The sequence below is a fragment of the Buteo buteo genome, chromosome 28 (assembly GCF_964188355.1).
Source record: "Buteo buteo chromosome 28, bButBut1.hap1.1, whole genome shotgun sequence".
NCBI classification, from domain to species: Eukaryota; Metazoa; Chordata; class Aves; order Accipitriformes; family Accipitridae; genus Buteo; species Buteo buteo.
In genome coordinates, this window is record NC_134198.1 from 2,912,556 (window position 1) to 2,932,265 (window position 19,710).

The following is a 19,710-nucleotide window of genomic DNA, read 5'->3' on the forward strand; positions in this document are numbered from 1 at the left end:
TCTGGCTTCACTCTCATGACTGGGACAATACGGCTCTCAGGCTAGCGGGGTGCGATGGGTGTTAATTAAATTACTGTTTGCACAGCGCTCCACATTCAAAGAGCTACCCTAGTGGAAAAAAAAACACAAAAATGCAGTACAAGCACCAAAACGGGAATCCAACTCGTCCACGCAAAGGTGGTAATTTGAAAACCACAGTGCTTCGTGTGTGTCATCCGCCTTTTTGGCCTGACATTTAGAAGACCCAGTAGGGGAACTTCCAGAGCAAACACCTCCAGCCGCCGCTGGCAGAGCTACCACGAGAGCTTCCCAGCAGCCGGCCCCGCTCCGCAAACTGCTCCCAACCCCGGCACGCTCCAGCATCCTTTCACTGCGTGCCTTGCGACATCCCGTGCAAGTCGCGAAACCAAGGGCTGTGGTCTCAAAATCGCCAGCCGCAACACCGTCTGGCTTCAGGTTTGTTCTTAAAAAGTATTTTTTTTTCCCAAGCTGAAAAGCTCATATGACGCTTTCTAGAGATTAGTACGGAAATAACGGGCTACGGCAAATCATCGGTGCATCAAATCCCCGTCTGGATTGGAAGAGCGTGTCTTGCCCCAGTGGAAAGCGCTCTCGCTCCTCACACAAATGGCAGCATTTAGAGCTTCTTGCGTGACGAAACAGGAAATCGGGTAACATGATGACGCCAGATCTTCTGCTGCCGTTTTAGGGAAAACGCCGCAAGAATTCGGCTCTGCCTGCCACGAGGGGTTCTCCTGTGGGCAAGAAAACAAGACAGAGAAAAATGGTTGTGGTGGTGGTGTAAAAAGAGTGAAAAATTGTGGGTGGATTTCGAAAAAAAAAATAAAAATAAAAAAGGAAGGTGCTGAACGTCCGCGCCGCCGGGGAGCGGGGGGTGCCGGGGGTCCCCAGCCCGGCCCCACGAGTGACCGCGGAGGTTCCGCGCCCCGCGGCCCCTGGCAGCGCGGCCCCGGCGCGGGGCGGGGACGCGCCCGGCGCGCTCCCGCCTCCCGCCCACCTCCACATGCACACACCCGCGGCGGGAGGAGGAGGAGGAGGAGGAGGAGGAGCGGCATCTTCCTCGTCGCCTTTATTTCGCCACTTTCATTTCCACACACACACCCCACACACACACACCGTTTTCGTCCCTTCTCCTCTTTTTTTTTTTTTTTTTAATTTTTTTTTTATTTATTTTTTTTTTATTATCATCCCTGTAATTACCTGTCGGGGTGCTCTCCCGCCGGAGAGGGTGGATTATTCCTCGGGGGATCCCCGCGGCTCCTCGGGAAGGTAGGCAGCAGCTGATGCAATCGGGGGGGGGGGGGGATGCCGGGGCCGCGGCTCCCCGCGCAGCCCTTTGTCTCCGCCGTGTGCGCAACACCCCCCCCCCACCACACACCCGGCCAAACGCCCTGGCGAGGAGGGATTTCAAACCTTAAAAATGGGTTTTAAGGTCAGCCAGTCGGGGAGGGGATGGGGGGAGCCCAGGAGGATCGGGTTTTGGGGTGGGTTTTTTGGAGAAGGGGGGGGGGGAACGGAGCTGGCCATGCGGCATCTCCCGGGGGGGGGGGGGGCTGGCCGCCGGGATGCTGCCGTAGCGAGCCGCTGCGGCGTGCCTTTAAACAAAAAGAAAAAAAAAGGAAAAAGAAAAAATAAACCCACCCAGAAAAACCCGGCGGCCGGCAGCTACGAGCTTTCGCTGGCAGCGCAAAAAAAAAAAAAAAAACCAAAAAAAAACCATAAATGAGTTTCACGCTGGCAAGCGCGATGGCCGGCTGGGCCGCGTGTGCCGCAGCCCCCGCAGGATGCGCGGCCGCGGGTTCAGCCCTGCCTGGAGAAATCCGACCTTTCCCTTAAATCCAGCGCTGCCATCGGGTCAGTGGAAGTTTTACGGTATTCGGAAAATGCAGGCTGGGCCCACGGCGTGCGTGTGTGTGTGTGTTTGCCCGTAAAGGCATAGTAACAGCTAAGCTGCTCGCTTTTAATGAGCCGAAGGCGAGAACAAAAAAGGGCAGGTTTCCATGCCTGGGTATGCATTTGCTCACGTGTGTATACATCCAGCTCTCTCTTAGGGCAGAGGGTTTGCGCCCTTGGTTTGCAGAGTTTGCAGTGCAACCTGTAGCTAGGACATATCTCCTTGTGCAAGAGGAGAGCAGGAGGTGTGTAAACCCGCGCTTTGTTTAGGTGACATTAGAGGGACAGACACAAACCCCACGTTTGGCAGCAGGTTTCGTGGAAGGCGAAGCTACCGTCCGCTTGTGCCACCAGCTGAACCCACCACGTATTCCTTAGGCTATTCTGCGTTTGGGGCATTTCTGCTAACCTCCCTTCCAAATGGTAGTAACCTGTGCTTTGTGAATGATGGTAACCTGTGCTTTGTGGCACTTCATCCACCTTTAGGTTTAGTTTGGGTTTTACACGTGCTTGAAAGGCAACGTAACATGGACGGGCCATTGTTCTAAAAGTAAAGAATTAGAAAAAGATCCCTGCTAATTGATAAAATACATTCTGGAAGAATAAAAAAAAGGCCATTCTGAGTCTAACCGTCTTAGATCAGAAGTAAAAACAGCTACAGGGTGAGTAAGAAAGAGCATCTTTCCACCTAACTTTTACTTGATTTGCCACCAAAGTACCAACGTCCTTTAAAAAGCCTCTAAAAGGAGATTCCATCTGTTGCTGAAGGATACAGAGTATCAATAACTGCCCTTTTCAGGCTAGGGCCCATGCCAAAATTGCACTGAAATCTACGGGCAAAACCTGTCTGAAATCTAGGAATTGCCATATTGCCGGTGAGCAGAGGCCTTCTGCTGTGGCTCGGTGGAAATTCACTGACTAAAATGGGATCTGCTTCCCTGTCGTACTGAACGACTCCTATTTGACTTTGCCCTTTTTTTGGAAGGTTTTTTTTTTTCTTTTTAAGAGGCACCGTAGAGAGAGCACTTCACTGAAGCACACTGCAGCATCCCCTCTGGCTTGTCACTCTGAGACCATTTACGCTGTAGTTGGACCAACTGGGCTCTCCAGCCCAGGTGAGGACGGGAGACGTGTTGGCAACGAGCGCCGCGCTCCGCGCACCCCTGTGCAGAGGATTGTCCTCCGAGTCGTCCGGGGCTTTCCGCAGACTGCTGTAGAACATGGAGGATCAATTCTCCTTCGCCTCCAAATCCTGCTTTTTAAAGGCTAGAAGGGGAGGCAGGGCTCTCTCAGCTGGTCTGCATGTGGGCTCGTCATCCTGGGTCTCTGTCCTACATTTCGCTGGGGTTTTCTGGATCTGGGGGTTTGTTCTTCACCAGGGGAAGAGTGGTGACTGAGCAGAAATGGGACTCTCCTTCCCCCCGTGCTCTCCCCTGTCTTTTTCTCAGCTTGCTCATTTCTGTAGAAACATGCTTGGCACATGGCGTGACAATAACCACCGCTCTGAAAGTTTGTATTGTGAAGGCAAACGAAATGTTGTGGGAATATTTAAATATTCTAAGCCTGAATTCAGTTTCCTTTCTGATAGGTACTTTTTCCTGTGGCCTTAATCCAATCCAAGAAGTTTGAGCGGCCACACTTGGGAAAAAATGGCAGCTTTTTCATGTTGAAAGTGTTACATGGCCCTTTTGCGGTTAACTCCCATAATATTTGTGTGAGCTTATCAGGTAAATATCACTCTGAGTCTCTTACAGTCAAGAAAACTGAAGCAAACAAATTACTTGTAAACTGGAGCAGAAAGAAAAGTGAGTTACATGTGAATTTATGCAAAGGGTTCTTCCTTCTGTAGCAAAAAAATTATTTTAAATAAGAATTTCAGAGCTGCTATTTAGCCCTTACAAACACATCTGGATAGTCTGTTTCATGGCTGTAACCCATAAAGCCCCACTCGTACAGCGCTTCCACTTTCTGTGGAAGACAACAGTTCGTTTATCCATGGCGGTGCGTTCTGGGATCTCTGGAGCAAAAACGGAGACTGTTGAGAGAATTTCACAGAGAAATATAATTAGGAAAAAATTTGACTATATTCCTCTGCCAAATGCCTTCCCTAAATTGACTGGGAAGGGCTCAAAACAAAAATGTACTTAAAACCATTTTCCTTTATGGCTCATCTTTAAGTGTTTTGCCTAAAGTAATGAATCACTGGGTGAATCAGACTGGGTTTTTATGATTTCTTATTTGCCTGCCTTTGATCAGCTGAGTAGCCTGTCGAGACTTAATTTGGGACTGTCTTCCCTTTCTTTATGGCAGCATGGAGAGCGACGGGGCAGAGCAGCAACATTTTCCTGTTGCAGCACAAGGTCACGCAGTACCGAGAGAGAGGTTGAGAAACCGTATTTGTGCTCGTCGCTTCTTTTTTAGACCATCCTTTCCTGAGTTTGCTTCTCAAGCCTTCTGTCACTTGTTTGTCCCCCCCCCCCCGCCCCCAACCTTATCTTTTAACTCTTTCCATCCCTCGTGCCATGGGGGCTGCGTGAGTGAGGAGCCTGGAAACGAAAGGTGATGGCTCGCAGCTGCCAAGCAAACAGCTGTAGCAGCTGGAAGGTCTTCCAGCTGCCTCACAGCCCTTGGCGTTGCTGGTGGGCAGGATGGGTGCGTGCCGGCACCTCGGTGGTTCTCCGTGAACCGGTGGGGCCGGGGTGAAGCCCCTTCGTCCTGCGGCTGCAGCCTGCTGCAGAGAGGCAGTACCGAGGAGCTGGAGGCAATGACATTTCAAGCACTGCAGATGTTTGCTCAGTGGATGTGAGTCAGTCTTTAATTTCCAAGCTCTTTGTTGTCTCGGTGGCTCTTCTCTAATCTCTCCGTTTTGTCCTTCCTGTAGACGAGGAGTAAATCGGGAGCTTTATGTTCCACATGTCAGGTGTCACTGATGCCGAACAAAAAGGAGATCGTTGCCTCCCCGCCTCCCAACGTGATACTGTTACGTAGAAAGCCCGTTATTGCTTTTTGTCAGTTAAGTGAATAGTCCGTACACAGAGTTTCAGGCTCAGTGTTTCATTATTTATATCCGTCGTGTCTTACTGGTCGTATTCTTCTTCTTTGAAAGAACTTTCAGAAGTATGAGCACAGAAAGACATATCACATCTCAGGCTTTGCAGGAATAAAACCAGCTTGTGTGAAACTCAAGCACTGGATTCTGATGACTCGTAACGGACCAAGAGGAGTTTTTGGCAAAACTTCCTTTGAGAAAAATGTTGAGTCATATTTCAGCTTTTAAGCATGTTATCTTGAATTCCATAGTTAAAATTGCCTAGCGTGTCTTGGATATTTGTCATCCCCACAACCGTTTGATTGCGGGAAGCGCGCAGTGAATGAAGTGCCTGGTGAGTGTGCAAGGGCTCATGACAAAAACCATACCCAGAGACCAGTGAGATGGTGTCCAACTTGACCGCTTACCCAAACGCCTCTCGCCTACTGGGTCAGCTTTTGGGCAGCCAAGTGTCTTAAGGTGGCACTTTTTGAATGATGTCATTTACAGGATATGAAAAAAAAAAATGGCCTGTGAATTAAGCCATCACCGTTACCACCAGGAGTGATAATGTTACTGTTAAAAACACAACTTCTAGCGAAGTGTTTTCTGAGATTACACCTCTTCCAGGTACTGCCCAGAAAGAATTCATGCTTGAGCCAGCAGAATAAATAAAGTTAGATTGTCTGTATTACCATATTTTTTCAAATACAAACTTTTTGAGCCCATTACTGCTGCTGTGGAATTTTAACAGTCCAGAAAACTGGAGTTGCAGAGATTTATTTATTTTTTTGGATGTTTCAGAAGGCAACAGAGAAAATGACCCCAGTTCTTGGAATGTGTTTTAATGGCTTGTGAAGGTCTCAATGTCCTTGAGAAAAATAAACTCATTTTATCTTCTTGTGTCATCTGCCAGTCCTCCTTCTGAAGTCTCTGACCAGTTGTAATCTTTCCCATATTCTGCAAGGAACACACGATGAATAAATTATGCATAATGGTTTTTACAAGACATGTCATGGGATGTTTAAAGAGAAAGCCAAGCTCCTAGGCCAGAGCAGTGCTTTTTCTGCTAAATGGAAGGGCTAGATCAGCTACCAAACACAGACCTTTGAGGTTCCTTTAGAAGGGTCATTAGCTCTTTCCTGGTTTTCTCTCAGGATGATTCCTGCTTCAAGAAGGAGTGTTTGTCCATCCGAGTAGACAAGTTTGAAGTAAGAACAAAATTCTTGTTTCTTCTTGTTGATTTACTGTGTGTGTGTCTGGAGAGAGAGGTTTGATGGCAGGTCTCTGGAAGTTTCCTTTTTGGGAGGTTGAAGGCTGGGCAGAGTAGTAGGCACAGTGACTGGAAGTGATTGGGGTTGCTACAGTCACTCTTCAGATGATTATTTACTGCCTTTCAATGTGAGTTAGGAATAAAACTCAGTCTAGGAACTTTTGCCATCGTAGCATTCTTATTTGCATTTATTTCATGACATTTCTTGAATGAAAAGGCCTTAAAAGTACAAACAATACCATGCTGCTTCCAAGATAGCTCAGCATCAACATATGGTGAATTCTTATCAGTTGAAGCAATTTTTTTTTTTTTTTCTTCCCACGGCGCTAGTGGCACCTACACCTGAGGTGGCAACTTAGCTCAGCTATCCCCAGTGTCGAAGCTCCCTTTGGGAGCAAAGCTATTGCATTTCCAGAGAGCAGCTCAGCGTGGCTGCAAACCCCTCCCGTGGGCCAGGGCAGATTGTCCTCTGGCAGCGCCAAGAGGCCAAGTGATACTCGACTTGTAGGGAATAAAGCTGGTTGACTTGAACCCTACCCTTTGGCACCGTAGATTTTATTTAGACGCCGCGATTTGTCACATCCGTGAACGTGAAATTTAAAGTAGGTGATTTGGGGGTGAAATTCATGCGACCACCTGTGCTCCGCTGACTGTGGAGGGTGCCTAGAGTGATGCGCAGCGACAAAGGGCTTGCTCTGTATATATCTAAGATAAAGTTATCTTGGCAAAAAATTTGCAGTTTGCATAGTGTTTTTTTTTCAGGTATCACACTTCCATCGCCCTTTCCTTCTGAATCTGCAAGCGCTTCACAGACTGAGTGTTACTGTCGCTATTACCATCCTAATTTTACAGCTGGAGGTGCTAAGGACGGGGTGGTTATCCTGTGCCAAAGATTTGCGATGAGTTCATGCTGTGACAGTCAAAGTTTCAGTCCCCAGCCCCACCGCTCTCTCTTCACCCTCCTTCTGTTTTGGTGCCGAGATCAGGTTTTCTCATACTTGGAGGTGCAGTGCGTTATTTCACTCAACAATTTTTTTGTTTTCAGGGGTTTGTTTGGTGTTTGGTTTGGTTTTTTTAGTAAATCACTTAACCTAGCGAGAATCCAAGGCAGATTCAGAGGTGTGCCTGGTGTCACGCTGCTTCAGGAGCAACTCGTCTGCCCGAAACCTGGGATCTGCTGAAATGATTGTGGTGCTTCAGCTGGCGCTCCTTGCACTGAGGCTTCCCTGCGTCTTCATTCAATCCGTTTTCTGTAGAATCAGAGTTTTGGTTAAGGCAAAAAAAAGGGTGTCGCTTTCACGCCGCAAAGATTCCTTGCGGATAAACCAGCGAGCCGTTCTCCTGCCGGTCTGGCCTTGCAGCATTTCAGCTACAGAGGGGCGAAGCGGGAGCTGCACGTCAGTGAGCCGCGAAGTCTGCTCCCCAGCACGCCGTTTACCTCACGGGAGTGCTAATTTCAGCACCTGCTTTTGCAACGCTTAACGGGGAATTTTCTTGAGTGCAGGCAATGTCATTTTCTTGAGCACAGGCGATGTCATTTTCTGAAAATCCTCCTGGGGGACCATGACGCAAAATGGCGCCCAAAGGGAAAGCTCCTCTGCTTGAATCTTACATGCGCTTTTTTACACGGGTTTTTAAATGTCAGGGGATACAGATCTCGGTACAGAGGTTGTCAGGTCTATTAAGGAATTATTTATTTTAGGAACTCATGGTCACAAGAAGCTTCAGGATTCAGCGGGCTCGGTCCTTGCCACCTCAGCAGTCGCCGTCTCCTGTGGCTTTATCCTTTTATAAAAAGATCGTGCTTCTCTTCCAAAATAGGTAGACTATTTTATCCCCGCAGCCTCCGGGAAGACTGTTCCAGAATGTCACTGCTAAAACCACCCTCTGCTTGCCAGTCTGCTTTCATTTATCGGCAGCTTAAATCCATTTATTTTTTTTAATTGTGCCAACATTTTAACACCCGAGTGGTCGCTCTCCTGGTATCTGTAGTGGAAATCTTTTCCGCAGAGGAGATGAAAAGGACCCAGCTCACATCCCCGCCGACACCATCCTCGCACCAGGCTGTGCCAGGCCCCGTCTGCCACCATAACCACGTGCTTAGTTGCTCCTTCAGTAGAAAAGAGCAGTTCCAGCCCTGCTGTAAGCCTCGAGGCTAGCCTTTAAACTTTGCACCTGAAATTTGGATGGTTTGGGCTCTTGAGGAAATGTTAAGGGCACACGTAAACCTTAAAACTACGTTTCTGAGAAAGTATTTACAGGGGAAGAAAAATTGCTCATTTGCAAAGGCCTTTTCTGCGTGGTGGGGATGTGGTATAAACCAGAAGTATTGGATCCTGTAAACTTAATGTGAAACAGGCAGATGTCTGTCTGAACGAGTGAACTACATCCTCCTGCCTCGACGTAGTGCCCTGCAAAAGCCAGGGATGCTCCTGCTTCTTTGGTTGCATGCGAGCAGTTGGATGGGTTTGAGGTAGCCCTGGGAGTTTAAAAATATCCCCAAATTAATCTGGCATCTGAGCATTCACCACGTACCCCTGGGTGAAGAGTCGTTTGGCAATACTGCAGGAGATTCATTCACAAAATGGGAATTGAGAGAGTTGTGGTGCAGGAGCTTGTTTGTGAGTAACATCCTGTTGCCTCAGCACCACGCTGGAGTTGTAGCTCAGCCGAAGAGTGATTGGCCTCTGGAAAATATTGGTCTTTCAGTTGATTTGCATTGCTGATGAGGAAATATGTCACTGTAGCAGACTTGGCTGATCTGCCTTTGGTGTTATTCTTGGTGCTCTTATGCAACACACCTATCAGAGGAGAGATCACCCGATCTCTAGATAATAACTGCTTGACACAAGATATACATTACTCTTTCTTCCTATGATACATGAGCTTAGGGATTTGTTTTTGTCTGTTTCTGTCCTTGTTCAGAGTAAGTTTAACCATACACAAAGCATCCTCTGCACATCCTCTTTACCAAAAAACTAGAACATATACAAATACCTGGACTACAGCTATTAGTAGAACAGAGCACTGGGATAACTCTATCCCTCTGTTCCATCCACTTAGCAACACCACGGACACAATATATTTTATACTTGTAAGTAGGAATGGAGAACATACAGAAGACAAACACTGAGTATCAAAAAGGGACTTGGACAAGCAAATCAGTTTTATTCCTCAGTTTGTAGGTGGTTAACCTTTTTTCCTGAAACAAATAGGATTGGTTTGCTCACTAGTTTATAAATACAAGTACTGTCTTCAGCAGTTGGTTGCGGAACCAGGTATATTTATAAGGTTAGTGAAGTTGATCTCATTAAGGCATATAAGGTTACTACCGTTGTGCAACGCATTTAGCTTATAACCTGAGGTCCTTCTAACAAAACAAAATTGGTTGCTAAGGACGGTCCCTCTCGTCCAGGTTTCACTCATTTCTTCCGGTGATATTGCCTGCTATTGGTGGTATACATCTTGGGTTTTTTTCTTGTGTTTTATTTAGGTTGCTGACAGTCTGGCTGCAGTTTACTCACGAGATACCAACCAAACACTAATATTTGGAGAAACACTTGGATAGGTACAGTTCCTCACCCAGGATGCCTTTCAAAGCCGGATTAGAACTGACTGAATTGCAGAATATGACTGTCCCTGAAGATGATAACATCAGCAATGATTCAAATGATTTCACAGAGGTGGAAAATGGCCAGATAAATAGGTGAGTATTTTTCCACTGACGCTGCCTGTGCTAAGAAACACGCTGTTTAAAAACAGCATTCTAATTTTCAGTATATGTCTTGAATTATTCATTACCAAGTCATGCTCCATTTGAAGATGTAATTTGAATTTCATATGTGACATCTGTTGGGCATAGGCTGCAACAGCAGATAAAGCAAACAGAGTGGCAATTTATTCATCGTTTTGAATCTTTCAAATTAGTCTAATAAAATGCACAAACATATAATGTAGCAAAAAGCCAACATTTTGAAATGTCTGCTTGGATACAGCAAAGAAGCAATAATAATTAATACAATTAGGCCAATGGCATAATTTGGGGCAAATCTCTTTGTTGACCTTTGATCTCTGAGATGACAATTTTAACCTGCCTGGCCACCTCCGTGCACTCAAGCTCCTGGGGATTTACAGCTGTTGGGGTTGGCAGCAAACGTAGTACCGGACCACGTTCGCGATTCGGCAAGACAAACCAGGCAGCGGCTGTCGCTCCCTGAGGCAGGGATGGCAAGAAGATGGTAAAACAGAGACTTATACCTAACTGATGTCAAGTTTAAAAAAATGCATCTATTTATCAGTACGGGTGAGAATCATTAGGTTTGCTTAAATTATTAGGCTGTCGGCTTTTCCTACGAGCTGTACAGTCATTTCCAAAGAGCAGCCTGTTCCACCAGCCCCCAACAGGTGCTGAGCTGTCCTGTTCACAGCAGAGACCTGCTGACGGACCCTGTCTGGGTTTTGTGAGCTGTAAAACAAGAAGCTGTTTTTCGATCAAAATTCCTGTTCAAATATCGCAAACCAAGGTGGAGCACACTAGTCGGCTGGTGCTTGTGTGGGGATCCAGTCCTGCCCGGCACTGGTGCTGCTGGGAAGCCTCTGCTGGCATATCATCCTGCTCCTTTACTGCTGGGCTGCCGTCACCTGTGTTTATGGTCTTTAAAAACCTCTTCTCTTGCCTTTTTGTCTTCCTTTTGGCAGCAGCTTCTCCGCCTACCTGGAGAAACTCACTTTCTAGTGTAAAACACAGAAGTGAGAGCTGGTTTTTTCCCATGTGAGGGTAAAGTCGTGTGGCTTTCGCGGCTGTGCGCGTGAACAGGGAGCTTGGTGGCACGTCGTGCAGGAATCGGCACCCAAGGTTGGCCATAGGGTGCACATAGCAAAAGCAGCCAGCCAAACCCTGGGACGGAGCAGGGGCCTTCCCCCCCCCGGGGGAAGTCCTGGGGCGGTCACCAGCTGCACCGTGTAGCGGTGCGACCGCAGTACAGCTGCACTGTTGAAGATTAGAGCTGGTCAGGAATTTTCTGATGCAACTGCTTTGATGGAAAGTGTCAAAACAAAACGCAAACCACTTCTGTGTTAAAAAAAAAAAAAAAAAAAAGGGGGGGGAGAAGAAAAGGCAAGAGCAAGAAAAAAAAAACCTCCAACTTTGCCAAAACAAAACAGTTCCAGTATGAACCTGCTTGCTTTCCTGCTGGCTCACTTCATAAGGCAAGGAGCTCAGGGGCTGACAGTGGTAAATTTGCTTCCCGGAGCCTGCCGAGCATTTATGTCCTTGAGGGAAGGAGTGGCTGTACTGGGCTGGTTGTGCCTCCCCAGCGCTTTGGCTGGTGCCACCAGTAACTGTTATGGGGAAGAAACCCTGTTAGCGCTTTATCTGTCAGTGAATGTTGACAGAGGGTGGGGAAGGAGCGTGCCGTATGTGCCTGATCCTCTGTGGTCACAATGTGCTTTGTGGAGTTCGGGCATCGTAAGCGTGGCAAGGTCTGGGTCAGAGGCAGACTGCCTGCAAAGGGAAGAAGGAAAGTGGGGTGAGGAAAGAGCGTCAGAAACTCAGAGGCAGAATTTCTGATTACTGTTCTGGCTCTTAGGGCAGGCGAACATATTCCACAATTCTCCATTCCTTTCTGGAGAACTTTTTTTTCCTCTGCAGAGCATCATTTGGTTGTAGGATGCAGCCCATTACGGTTGTCCATTATCCCTCTGCTGAGGCGCTCACGGGACAGCTACTTATTCATCCATCCCATGCATGAGTATTTTTCCCCCTCTATATCCCGGTGTGTTCATGTTCCCATCCATGTCTAAAACAAAGAGTTTCAAGGCAGCTCGTGCTGACCACAGCTCCCAGCGCAGCAGCACGTTGGCGCTGGTGCAGCCCCGTTGGCATCCCCTGGGGCTGAGCCACCCGAGGCCACTGCCCGGTGCAAACACCTCCACGCCGGCATGGGGGATGAGCAGGCGGGCAGACCCTGCCAAACGCATCCCGAAAGGATGTGGTTATTCCCTTCCTGTAGCTATTTTGGCAAACGCCCTGTCTCCATGGAATAAGAAGTTAATAGGTGTACAGAACAACACATTTTGTGCTGCCTGGCACATGGTGCGAGGCCTTGTGAAACTCCAAAGTCCATCAAAATCAGTGCGACTTTTTCTGTTGATTTCACTTGAGCTTTAGATTAGATCTGCAATTTTCAACTAACTTTTTTGTTGTTGTTTCCACCTGTTTGATTTTGCACTATTTAATTTTAAACATTTTTTTCTCCCAGTGCATAATTTTTCAAGCTCAGCTAGAGCAGAGTTTTTAAGGGTCTTTTGGAGAAGGAACACAAGGGAGAGGCTGATTCCAGGTCTGGTTGTAAACTCCAAGTATTTTTTCATCTTGGAAAAGAATTCTCTAGTTTTGTTTGGACTTCTAGCCTTTTCTGGGCCTAAATATGCATTTATATATGCAGTTGTAGGGAGGGAGGGGATGTTGTTTGGAAGGGGCTGTACTGGGAGAGGTTTTTCTTTAATGCAGATGTTGAATTTCTTCTGGGAATATCAATAAAGAGACTTGCACCAAATCCTGACATGGATTTAGTGACTTTTAACCATCTATCCTGGCTATAAAACCTTGCCACCTCTGCACATGACTGTATACCAGTTTTTAGATGACTTACTCCTTATCTGTAACTATGACAATGCTCTTGGGAAGCTGCTGGCTGGATGCCTGTCTTGGTTTACAGCTACTAGTAAGTTATCAGCACCTCTTGTTCGGTTAACAAGGTTGTTAGTAGGTATACCCAGATCTGGTCCAAGTTCACAGTGTAAGTCAGACCAAGGTTTCTTCTGCATGTCTTGTTCCTGCCTGCCCTGGAAATCTTTGCCATTGCTCAAGTTAGCACTCCGTTTCAGAAGCTGCCTAAGGATAAAGTTCTGTCATCTTGGCAAAACTAGCTTTCCCTAACAAATGTTTAAGGCATTGTCAAATATTACTTTAATTGAATTATGTTTAAACATATCTGTGAGATGGCTAAATGGTTTTTGGCTAACTCTGCTTAGCCAAAATGGTTAGCTCAGGGATATCACCTTAATCAAACATTTCTCATTTAAGTCCTTTAATAAATTAAATTTGGAAACCATAGTTAAATGTGGTCCTTTTAAAACCACTTTATCAATAAGACTAAGTTTCTGCTTTGCACTAAGTCAAACCAGGAAAGGAATTAGATGAAGAAATTCTTTCCAAGCCAACCGTGAGGCTTCATGCATCGCAAGGATGAGCTGATTATTTTTTGGCCAGGGCATTTTATTAGTGTATCTGAAAAGTTGTGTATAAGCTGTTCATACTCAGCTGTGATGTAGGAAACACAGCAGGAAAGCAGAAACATATAAGAACAGGTTATGTCTTTTAACGATGAGTAAAGCATTTGAAATGAAGACAACAAACAGCGCAAATGGATTTCATGCTTGTCAGGGAGTCAGAAGGCTTTGAAGGCACAGACGGTCCGACTGCGCACTTCCACAGCACCTGTCACAGTGGCCTCTAGTCCTTGGGAGGGCTGGGAGAGGCTGGAGTAAACAGTCGTTTCACTTCGTTCGTGTCATATTTATAGAGGTCAAACATACAACATTCTGTGACAATGAATAGCTCGTTTTCTAAGCACTTCTATTAAGCAGAGCAGATGCGTGTCATGGTTTAACTAGAAATTCCAGTATTCCAACATATGTTTCCTTTCATATGCTATAGGGGAAAAAAACCACCCTGAAACAAAAAAAAATGTTATAAAAAGCAAAATCTTGGGAAAATTTGTTTCTGCTGAATCCATTGGTTTACCTTCCCCCTACTTTTTTTTTTTTTTAATTTCAGTTCAGTAATACATTCCATTTATGGAAAACTTAGGCTGTCATACGGTACGTCTGTACCACCTACCGAGCGTGGTCCCGAGGCAACCTTCTTGTCTGGACTTGCAGGTTAAGTTGCCTGCAATAGCAAATGCAGCACGGCCTCCGGATCAGGCAGACCCCCCCATCTCCCACCACCGCATCGCTGCGGAGCTTTCTGGGCAAGCTCTCCTGAGGTTGGGAGGCAGGTACTGGGAAGCACCCCGTAAAAAAGCTGGGCTCAATGCAACGTACCCCATGATTTGGGAGCCCTGTGTGTGACTTTGCCCTCCCGTACACATCACACAGCACAAATGGAGAAAAACGTGCAGTGTGAGGTAAATATGGGGTGGATGAGGAGCCGAGCTTGTAATAGGAGATGAGAGGCTGGACAACAATCCCAGTCCATTTTAATGTAGGACTAACTCAAAAGAAAGTAGTTTGGATCAATTTATCAAATCAGACGAGTTTTCTTAAGTCCCATCCAGAAGGAAATAATGTGTTTGTTGGCCACAGAAGGTGCCAGGTCTGCAGAAGCTGTTTCCTCTGTCAGAAGTATTTTAACGGAAAGTCCCACGGTCACTTTATAGTCAAGCAATATTACTCAAGTATTGTATTTATCGTGCGTTGGTTCTTTCACAATAATTTTCATCAAACTTGTAATACCAGGTGGCAATGATAATAGTATCTACAAATTTGTTATTTTTGTAATTATTAAGGGGGGAACTGGCTGCAGAGGGATGAGGAGAAGTGGGGGGAGCAGACTAGTTACTTCTATCATAACTCTGACAAAATCTAAAATGACACATGATCTCCATAAATGACAGAAGAAGGCAAAGTCCACAGATGTTCCCAGCAGCACTTACAAATCCAAAAGAGACAAAACTCTTCTCTGTGCTCCTGCCCGTACAAATTGCCTGCAGGGTGTTTCGAGAGAGAGCTGGAATGTCTTTTTCAAACCGTTCACACTCTGTTGCCTGTGTTCAAGAGATGGACTTTAAACAGACATGAAAAAAAAAAAGCACATGCTCTGAATCAGGTTGAGGTTTTTTTCCGTGAGGATGAAATACGTACACGGTGAGCTTTGGAAAGTTAATTTTGGATCAGTCTATCTTAGAAGTGATTGCTTTTCACTTCCTAAAACAGTGGGAGAGGTTCAGCCACCTATTCCAACTGCGTTAGGGCTGGTAAACCTGGCACGGTGTCTATATTTTGCAGCAAATTAGTTGCTGAAGTTAGTAGTTTAAAAAGTATAAGAGAAGCCTGTAGTTGGTTTTTATTGTTATAAAGGAAGTCAAAGCAGACCAACGGTAGGAGTCAAAGTTGCAACAAAACCATCAAAAGTACTACATACTTTTTGCCAGCTATGCCCGGATTTAAGGGATAAACTCAGAATGTGTATGTAGTACACAAAATGTTAAAGACACAGGGCCCAGAGTGCCAGCTGTGGAAGCCAAGTCAGCAGCATTACAATTGCGTGATTTTGGCATATGCTTAGAAGCTGTGCTAGCATATATCGCTAGTAATTAGGCCACAACCAGGGTAGCAGGGAAGTTTGATAGAGCTCTGCCTTTATGAGTTCATGGTTATATTACCAGCCTGAATACCGCTGGATGTACCTAAGCGATGCACAGTCTTGAGTCACGGTTTGAGCTACTCAACCCCAGCCAGTAGACGTTCCCAGTTGTGGGGAAAGGCCAGCGGTGCTGCTCTTTGTGTTCAGCATATTGTTTGTCTGAATTTAAGAAGGTCTACCTGAATTTACCTACAGCAGAAAGGGTCTCTGACACTTGGTGACAGCCCCTGGTTAGGTACGTAACATGTACAATGGCTGATGCATTAGCCAGTGCAGCCTAAGAACCATCTGTGGATTAACGAAGATGCCAGGGACATAATTGTGCATAAACCTTCAAAAGATGAAAAGCTGAAAGAATGCTTTATACAAACTAAAATGTTTGCTGAAGAGAGGATCTGGGAGAAGATAACAGCTCATCCAAATCAGAAGTGTCGTAAATCCGAAGGATACCGACGCAGCCACGGGAGGCAAATCTTGTTCTGGTGACGGAAAGTTCCTAAATGTGGCTATATCAAGGACACAGAACAAGTAAAGGGTGCAGGGAAACAAAAGCTGTTTACTCCGTGTTTCCTTGCACAGAAGTGTTTTAATTTTGCAGTATGGTGAATTCAGTATTGTGTTTTGAAGACACTTAAATGAAAATCCAGTAGCGCAGAATGATGCACCAACAGAGCAGGTCGCCCGGTTCATGATGGTCCGGGCGGTGCTGGCTGCCTGCAGCTCCTCTCCCTCCTCTGAACTCCAGCCGTACCCACCCCACGGTGGCAATTTAGGGTTTTGTAGGGTGCCGCACTGTCACCCGGCACTGAGGGGACACACAGGTTCTTTTAGGGATCCTTGGCAGAATAATGACGGCACTAAACTGTAGTTACAAATAAAGCTTTATTTTCTTACCAGGATATTAACGATTAGTGTGGCACAGAATCAGCGGGTGGGCAGGGTACCTGGGACCTTCCAGGCTGGCACGGAGGGGAGTAATTGGGCTGGCACCCAGGACTCTTGAGGCCAATAGGGAGGGGAAGGAGAAATCTGTTTGGTTTGTCTGCTTGGTTCACAGGACCTTCAGGGCCTGATAACGAGGGAAAGGGAATGGGTGCATGGCCCGCTCAGTCTCAAAGAACGGCTGCTTGCCTGATAAAATGGCGTTAGTTATGCTAAGCACATGGGCAGGGGTCGGGAGCAGGGGGTACCGGTCCCTCCTTGCAGGATGCCTAGAGAAGTATCTCCTCTCAGTGTCTGTGCAAACAAATTACTTTCCCGTCCACAAAATCAGTGCTGCTGCTTTACTAAATCTCCTAAAAGACCATTCTGTATATATACATTTATTCTGATCTTGTGCTCGTGTTACCTTTATTGATGCCCAATGCACGCTGGTATCAGTGAAGCATAGCCTGGCTCATTAAAGTTATGAGTTTGACCTCTTTTTGCATACAGTTTTTATACGTTGCGTATTTTGTAATCACATGCTGCTCATGGAATTAATGTGTTCGCATTTTCTAAACACTTGCTGGAAATAAATCCTCTGACTTCTTTCAGCAAGTTTATTTCGGATCGAGAAAGCAGAAGAAGTCTTACAAACAGCCACCTGGAGAAGAAGAAATGCGATGAATATGTAAGTCTCTTGCTGTTCTTTTCCCTGTCAAAATGAACTGTATGTTATGTATATGAAGGGCCTTAGACATGGTCTTCAAAAGCGGTGGGCACACACAATTATAACTGAAATTCAGGTTTTAGTAGGAACTGCCTGTGCTCAACACTTAAAAAAAAAACCAAAACCAAAAAACCCAAGCATTTTGGTCAAGTTGAGGCAAGGGAATCCCTTTGGCCTGCGTTAGGCAGGAAGTCCTGGTGGTTCCTTATGGCCTTACAATATATAAATCATGGGCCTAAGATGTTTCATGGGTGGCATGAAAGATGGGGTTTAATACTGAAAGTGTAGTATGAGTTGTGTGTTGCCTATACCATCTACATCAGTGTACCAAATCTACAGGACAGCAGTCAGAGTGTAGCTGTGACAGGGTTCAGCGACACTTTTTCCTCTTTCAAACCAGTTTTTATTAAGTCGTTTCTATAGCAGTAGTTACTTACATATGATATATCGCAAAACATGGATTTTGAAGCACAGATGCATTTCCCTGCTCCGTTCCAAGCTGTTGCTGATGCATCTGTCTTTACTTCTCCAGATCCCAGGAACTACTTCACTGGGGATGTCTGTCTTCAACCTCAGCAATGCTATTATGGGCAGTGGGATTTTGGGTCTTGCTTTTGCCTTGGCCAACACGGGAATTCTTCTTTTTCTGTAAGTATTCACGTGGTGAGTAGCTGATCTCTGTGCAGTTTCGCTGCGTTTAAAGAATGTGTGCGCTGCCAGCAAGCGGAGGGATTTATAGTCCATCTGTAATCAGGGGCAGCATTCAAGCCTGAAAATGTTAGCTACAAGCTTCAGACATTTTTTTTTCAGTCAGATTTTTTGGGGGGGGGAAAGCCACTACTTGTAATGCTAGAGCAAATTAAGTCCCTGTTCTTTACTACAGACCTGAGCCTAGCCAGGGATTTTTCCTATGGTCCACAAGCTAAACATACATCGGAAATATTCAGTAGTAATAGTTGCAGTGGGATAGTACCTCGTTCTTATTTGTGTCACAGGATCTCCAGAGCTTTCATCAAAGCATGGTGCAATAACTACTTTTTTTTTTAACCAAGAAAAAGAATATTTATATTCCTTTATATGTTACATCTAATATTTTCATCTCACTCCCACAGTTTCTTCAGTTTCTTATGTGAGAGTCCTTCAGAGCCAACATAAATATAGCCAAGATTTTAGTATAAAAAAAGAATTGAGGTAGAGTGCTTAGCTCCAGAAAAAAAAAGAGGCATTTTGTAAAGGAGAATTTTATAGTTTAAAAATGAAATGGTGCCAGTGAATGAGCAAGACACAGTGTTATTCTGTGTTATTCTGGATCGCAGTATGAGACGTTTCATTGTGAAAAGTGATTGTTAAGATTTCAGTGATAAATGTTCATTGAGGGAAGAAATACAATAATTTACAGTCTTTGAGAACTGTTCAACACGGTTATTGAGTTTACAGATTAAAGAGGTGTCATTTCATGAATGTCAAATCTGAAAATCTAGAACTTTTATTATTTCTTAGGTTTTGGGGAAATATATAATATGAGCCCTGTATGTAGCAGAGTGGATGGCCAAAGCGGTACATATAGCCATCTGCTCTGGGGTTTTGTGCCAGGATAGCTACATCCATGCTGCCAGCTTACAATTTGCTGTGGTTGAGTAAAATCTAGGAATAATCCAAGGAGTTAATCCATTTATATTAAGAATGTACAAAGTCTCATAATTGTGTTGTCACTAAGCTAGGCTATAAAGTAGCTGGACTCTAATTTAACTCTTTCTTATGCAGAGCGAAAGAGTTTATTTTATTTTTGCTGCTTTTTTTACCTAGTACTCTAACCTGTATGTGATACTCTACCCATGCTCTGACAAGCACACCTCTGAGGGTACAGACTGGTGGTTGCAAAAACTGCTGTAACCAGAAAAAAAAAAGTTACCTCTCTTCGGCCTTGTTACCTCTTCTGTGATAATAGTGTCTCAGCTAAGGAGCACCCTCAATTTCTCCTTAATGCTTTAGTTTTCTCTAATCTCATCCTCGTCTCATTCTTTCAGCAGTTTTTCGTGAGAGTGAAGTGAAATGTGAAATGTGTTTGCTCTAAAGGATGTAAAAAGGCACTTTCTTTTAAGTGAAGTAGATCAGAACAGTGATGTGAACACCAGAGAAACTTCTAACAACGTCTGATGGTGACTGGGCTCGTCTTGGCCAGAGTAGTGAGTGAGTAGAGTAGTGAGTGTGTAGATCTGTACCACCACATTGTACAAAAAACTGCCAAACTTGAACTGAATGTAGAGATTTTATGAAGTAAATAATAGCATTATTCTCTACAGAATTAACCGTGTGTATTTAAAAGTGGATAATTGTTTTTGTTAGCTTTATAATACCTTTAGATCTGTTAGCCTAGACATAGACCAGCCCGCTGAGATCAGAGGTAAGGAAGA

General features: G+C 45.3%; 1 protein-coding gene across 3 annotated transcripts in view; it reads left to right on the forward strand.

The window, feature by feature from the left end:
* Positions 1-457: 457 nt before the first annotated feature.
* SLC38A1 (solute carrier family 38 member 1) overlaps positions 458-19,710 on the forward strand; it is a 42,480-nt gene continuing 23,227 nt past the window's right edge. The window contains exons 1-5 of one of the 3 annotated variants that reach the window (XM_075059133.1): positions 458-1,290; positions 2,921-3,029; positions 9,709-9,921; positions 17,182-17,257; positions 17,829-17,944. In XM_075059133.1, the coding sequence (XP_074915234.1) occupies positions 9,803-9,921; positions 17,182-17,257; positions 17,829-17,944 (311 nt within the window). In that variant the 5' untranslated portion in view covers positions 458-1,290; positions 2,921-3,029; positions 9,709-9,802. The remainder of the gene's footprint in view (positions 1,291-2,920; positions 3,030-9,708; positions 9,922-17,181; positions 17,258-17,828; positions 17,945-19,710) is intronic. The other 2 variants (XR_012654639.1, XM_075059131.1) reach the window with 2 other exon arrangements.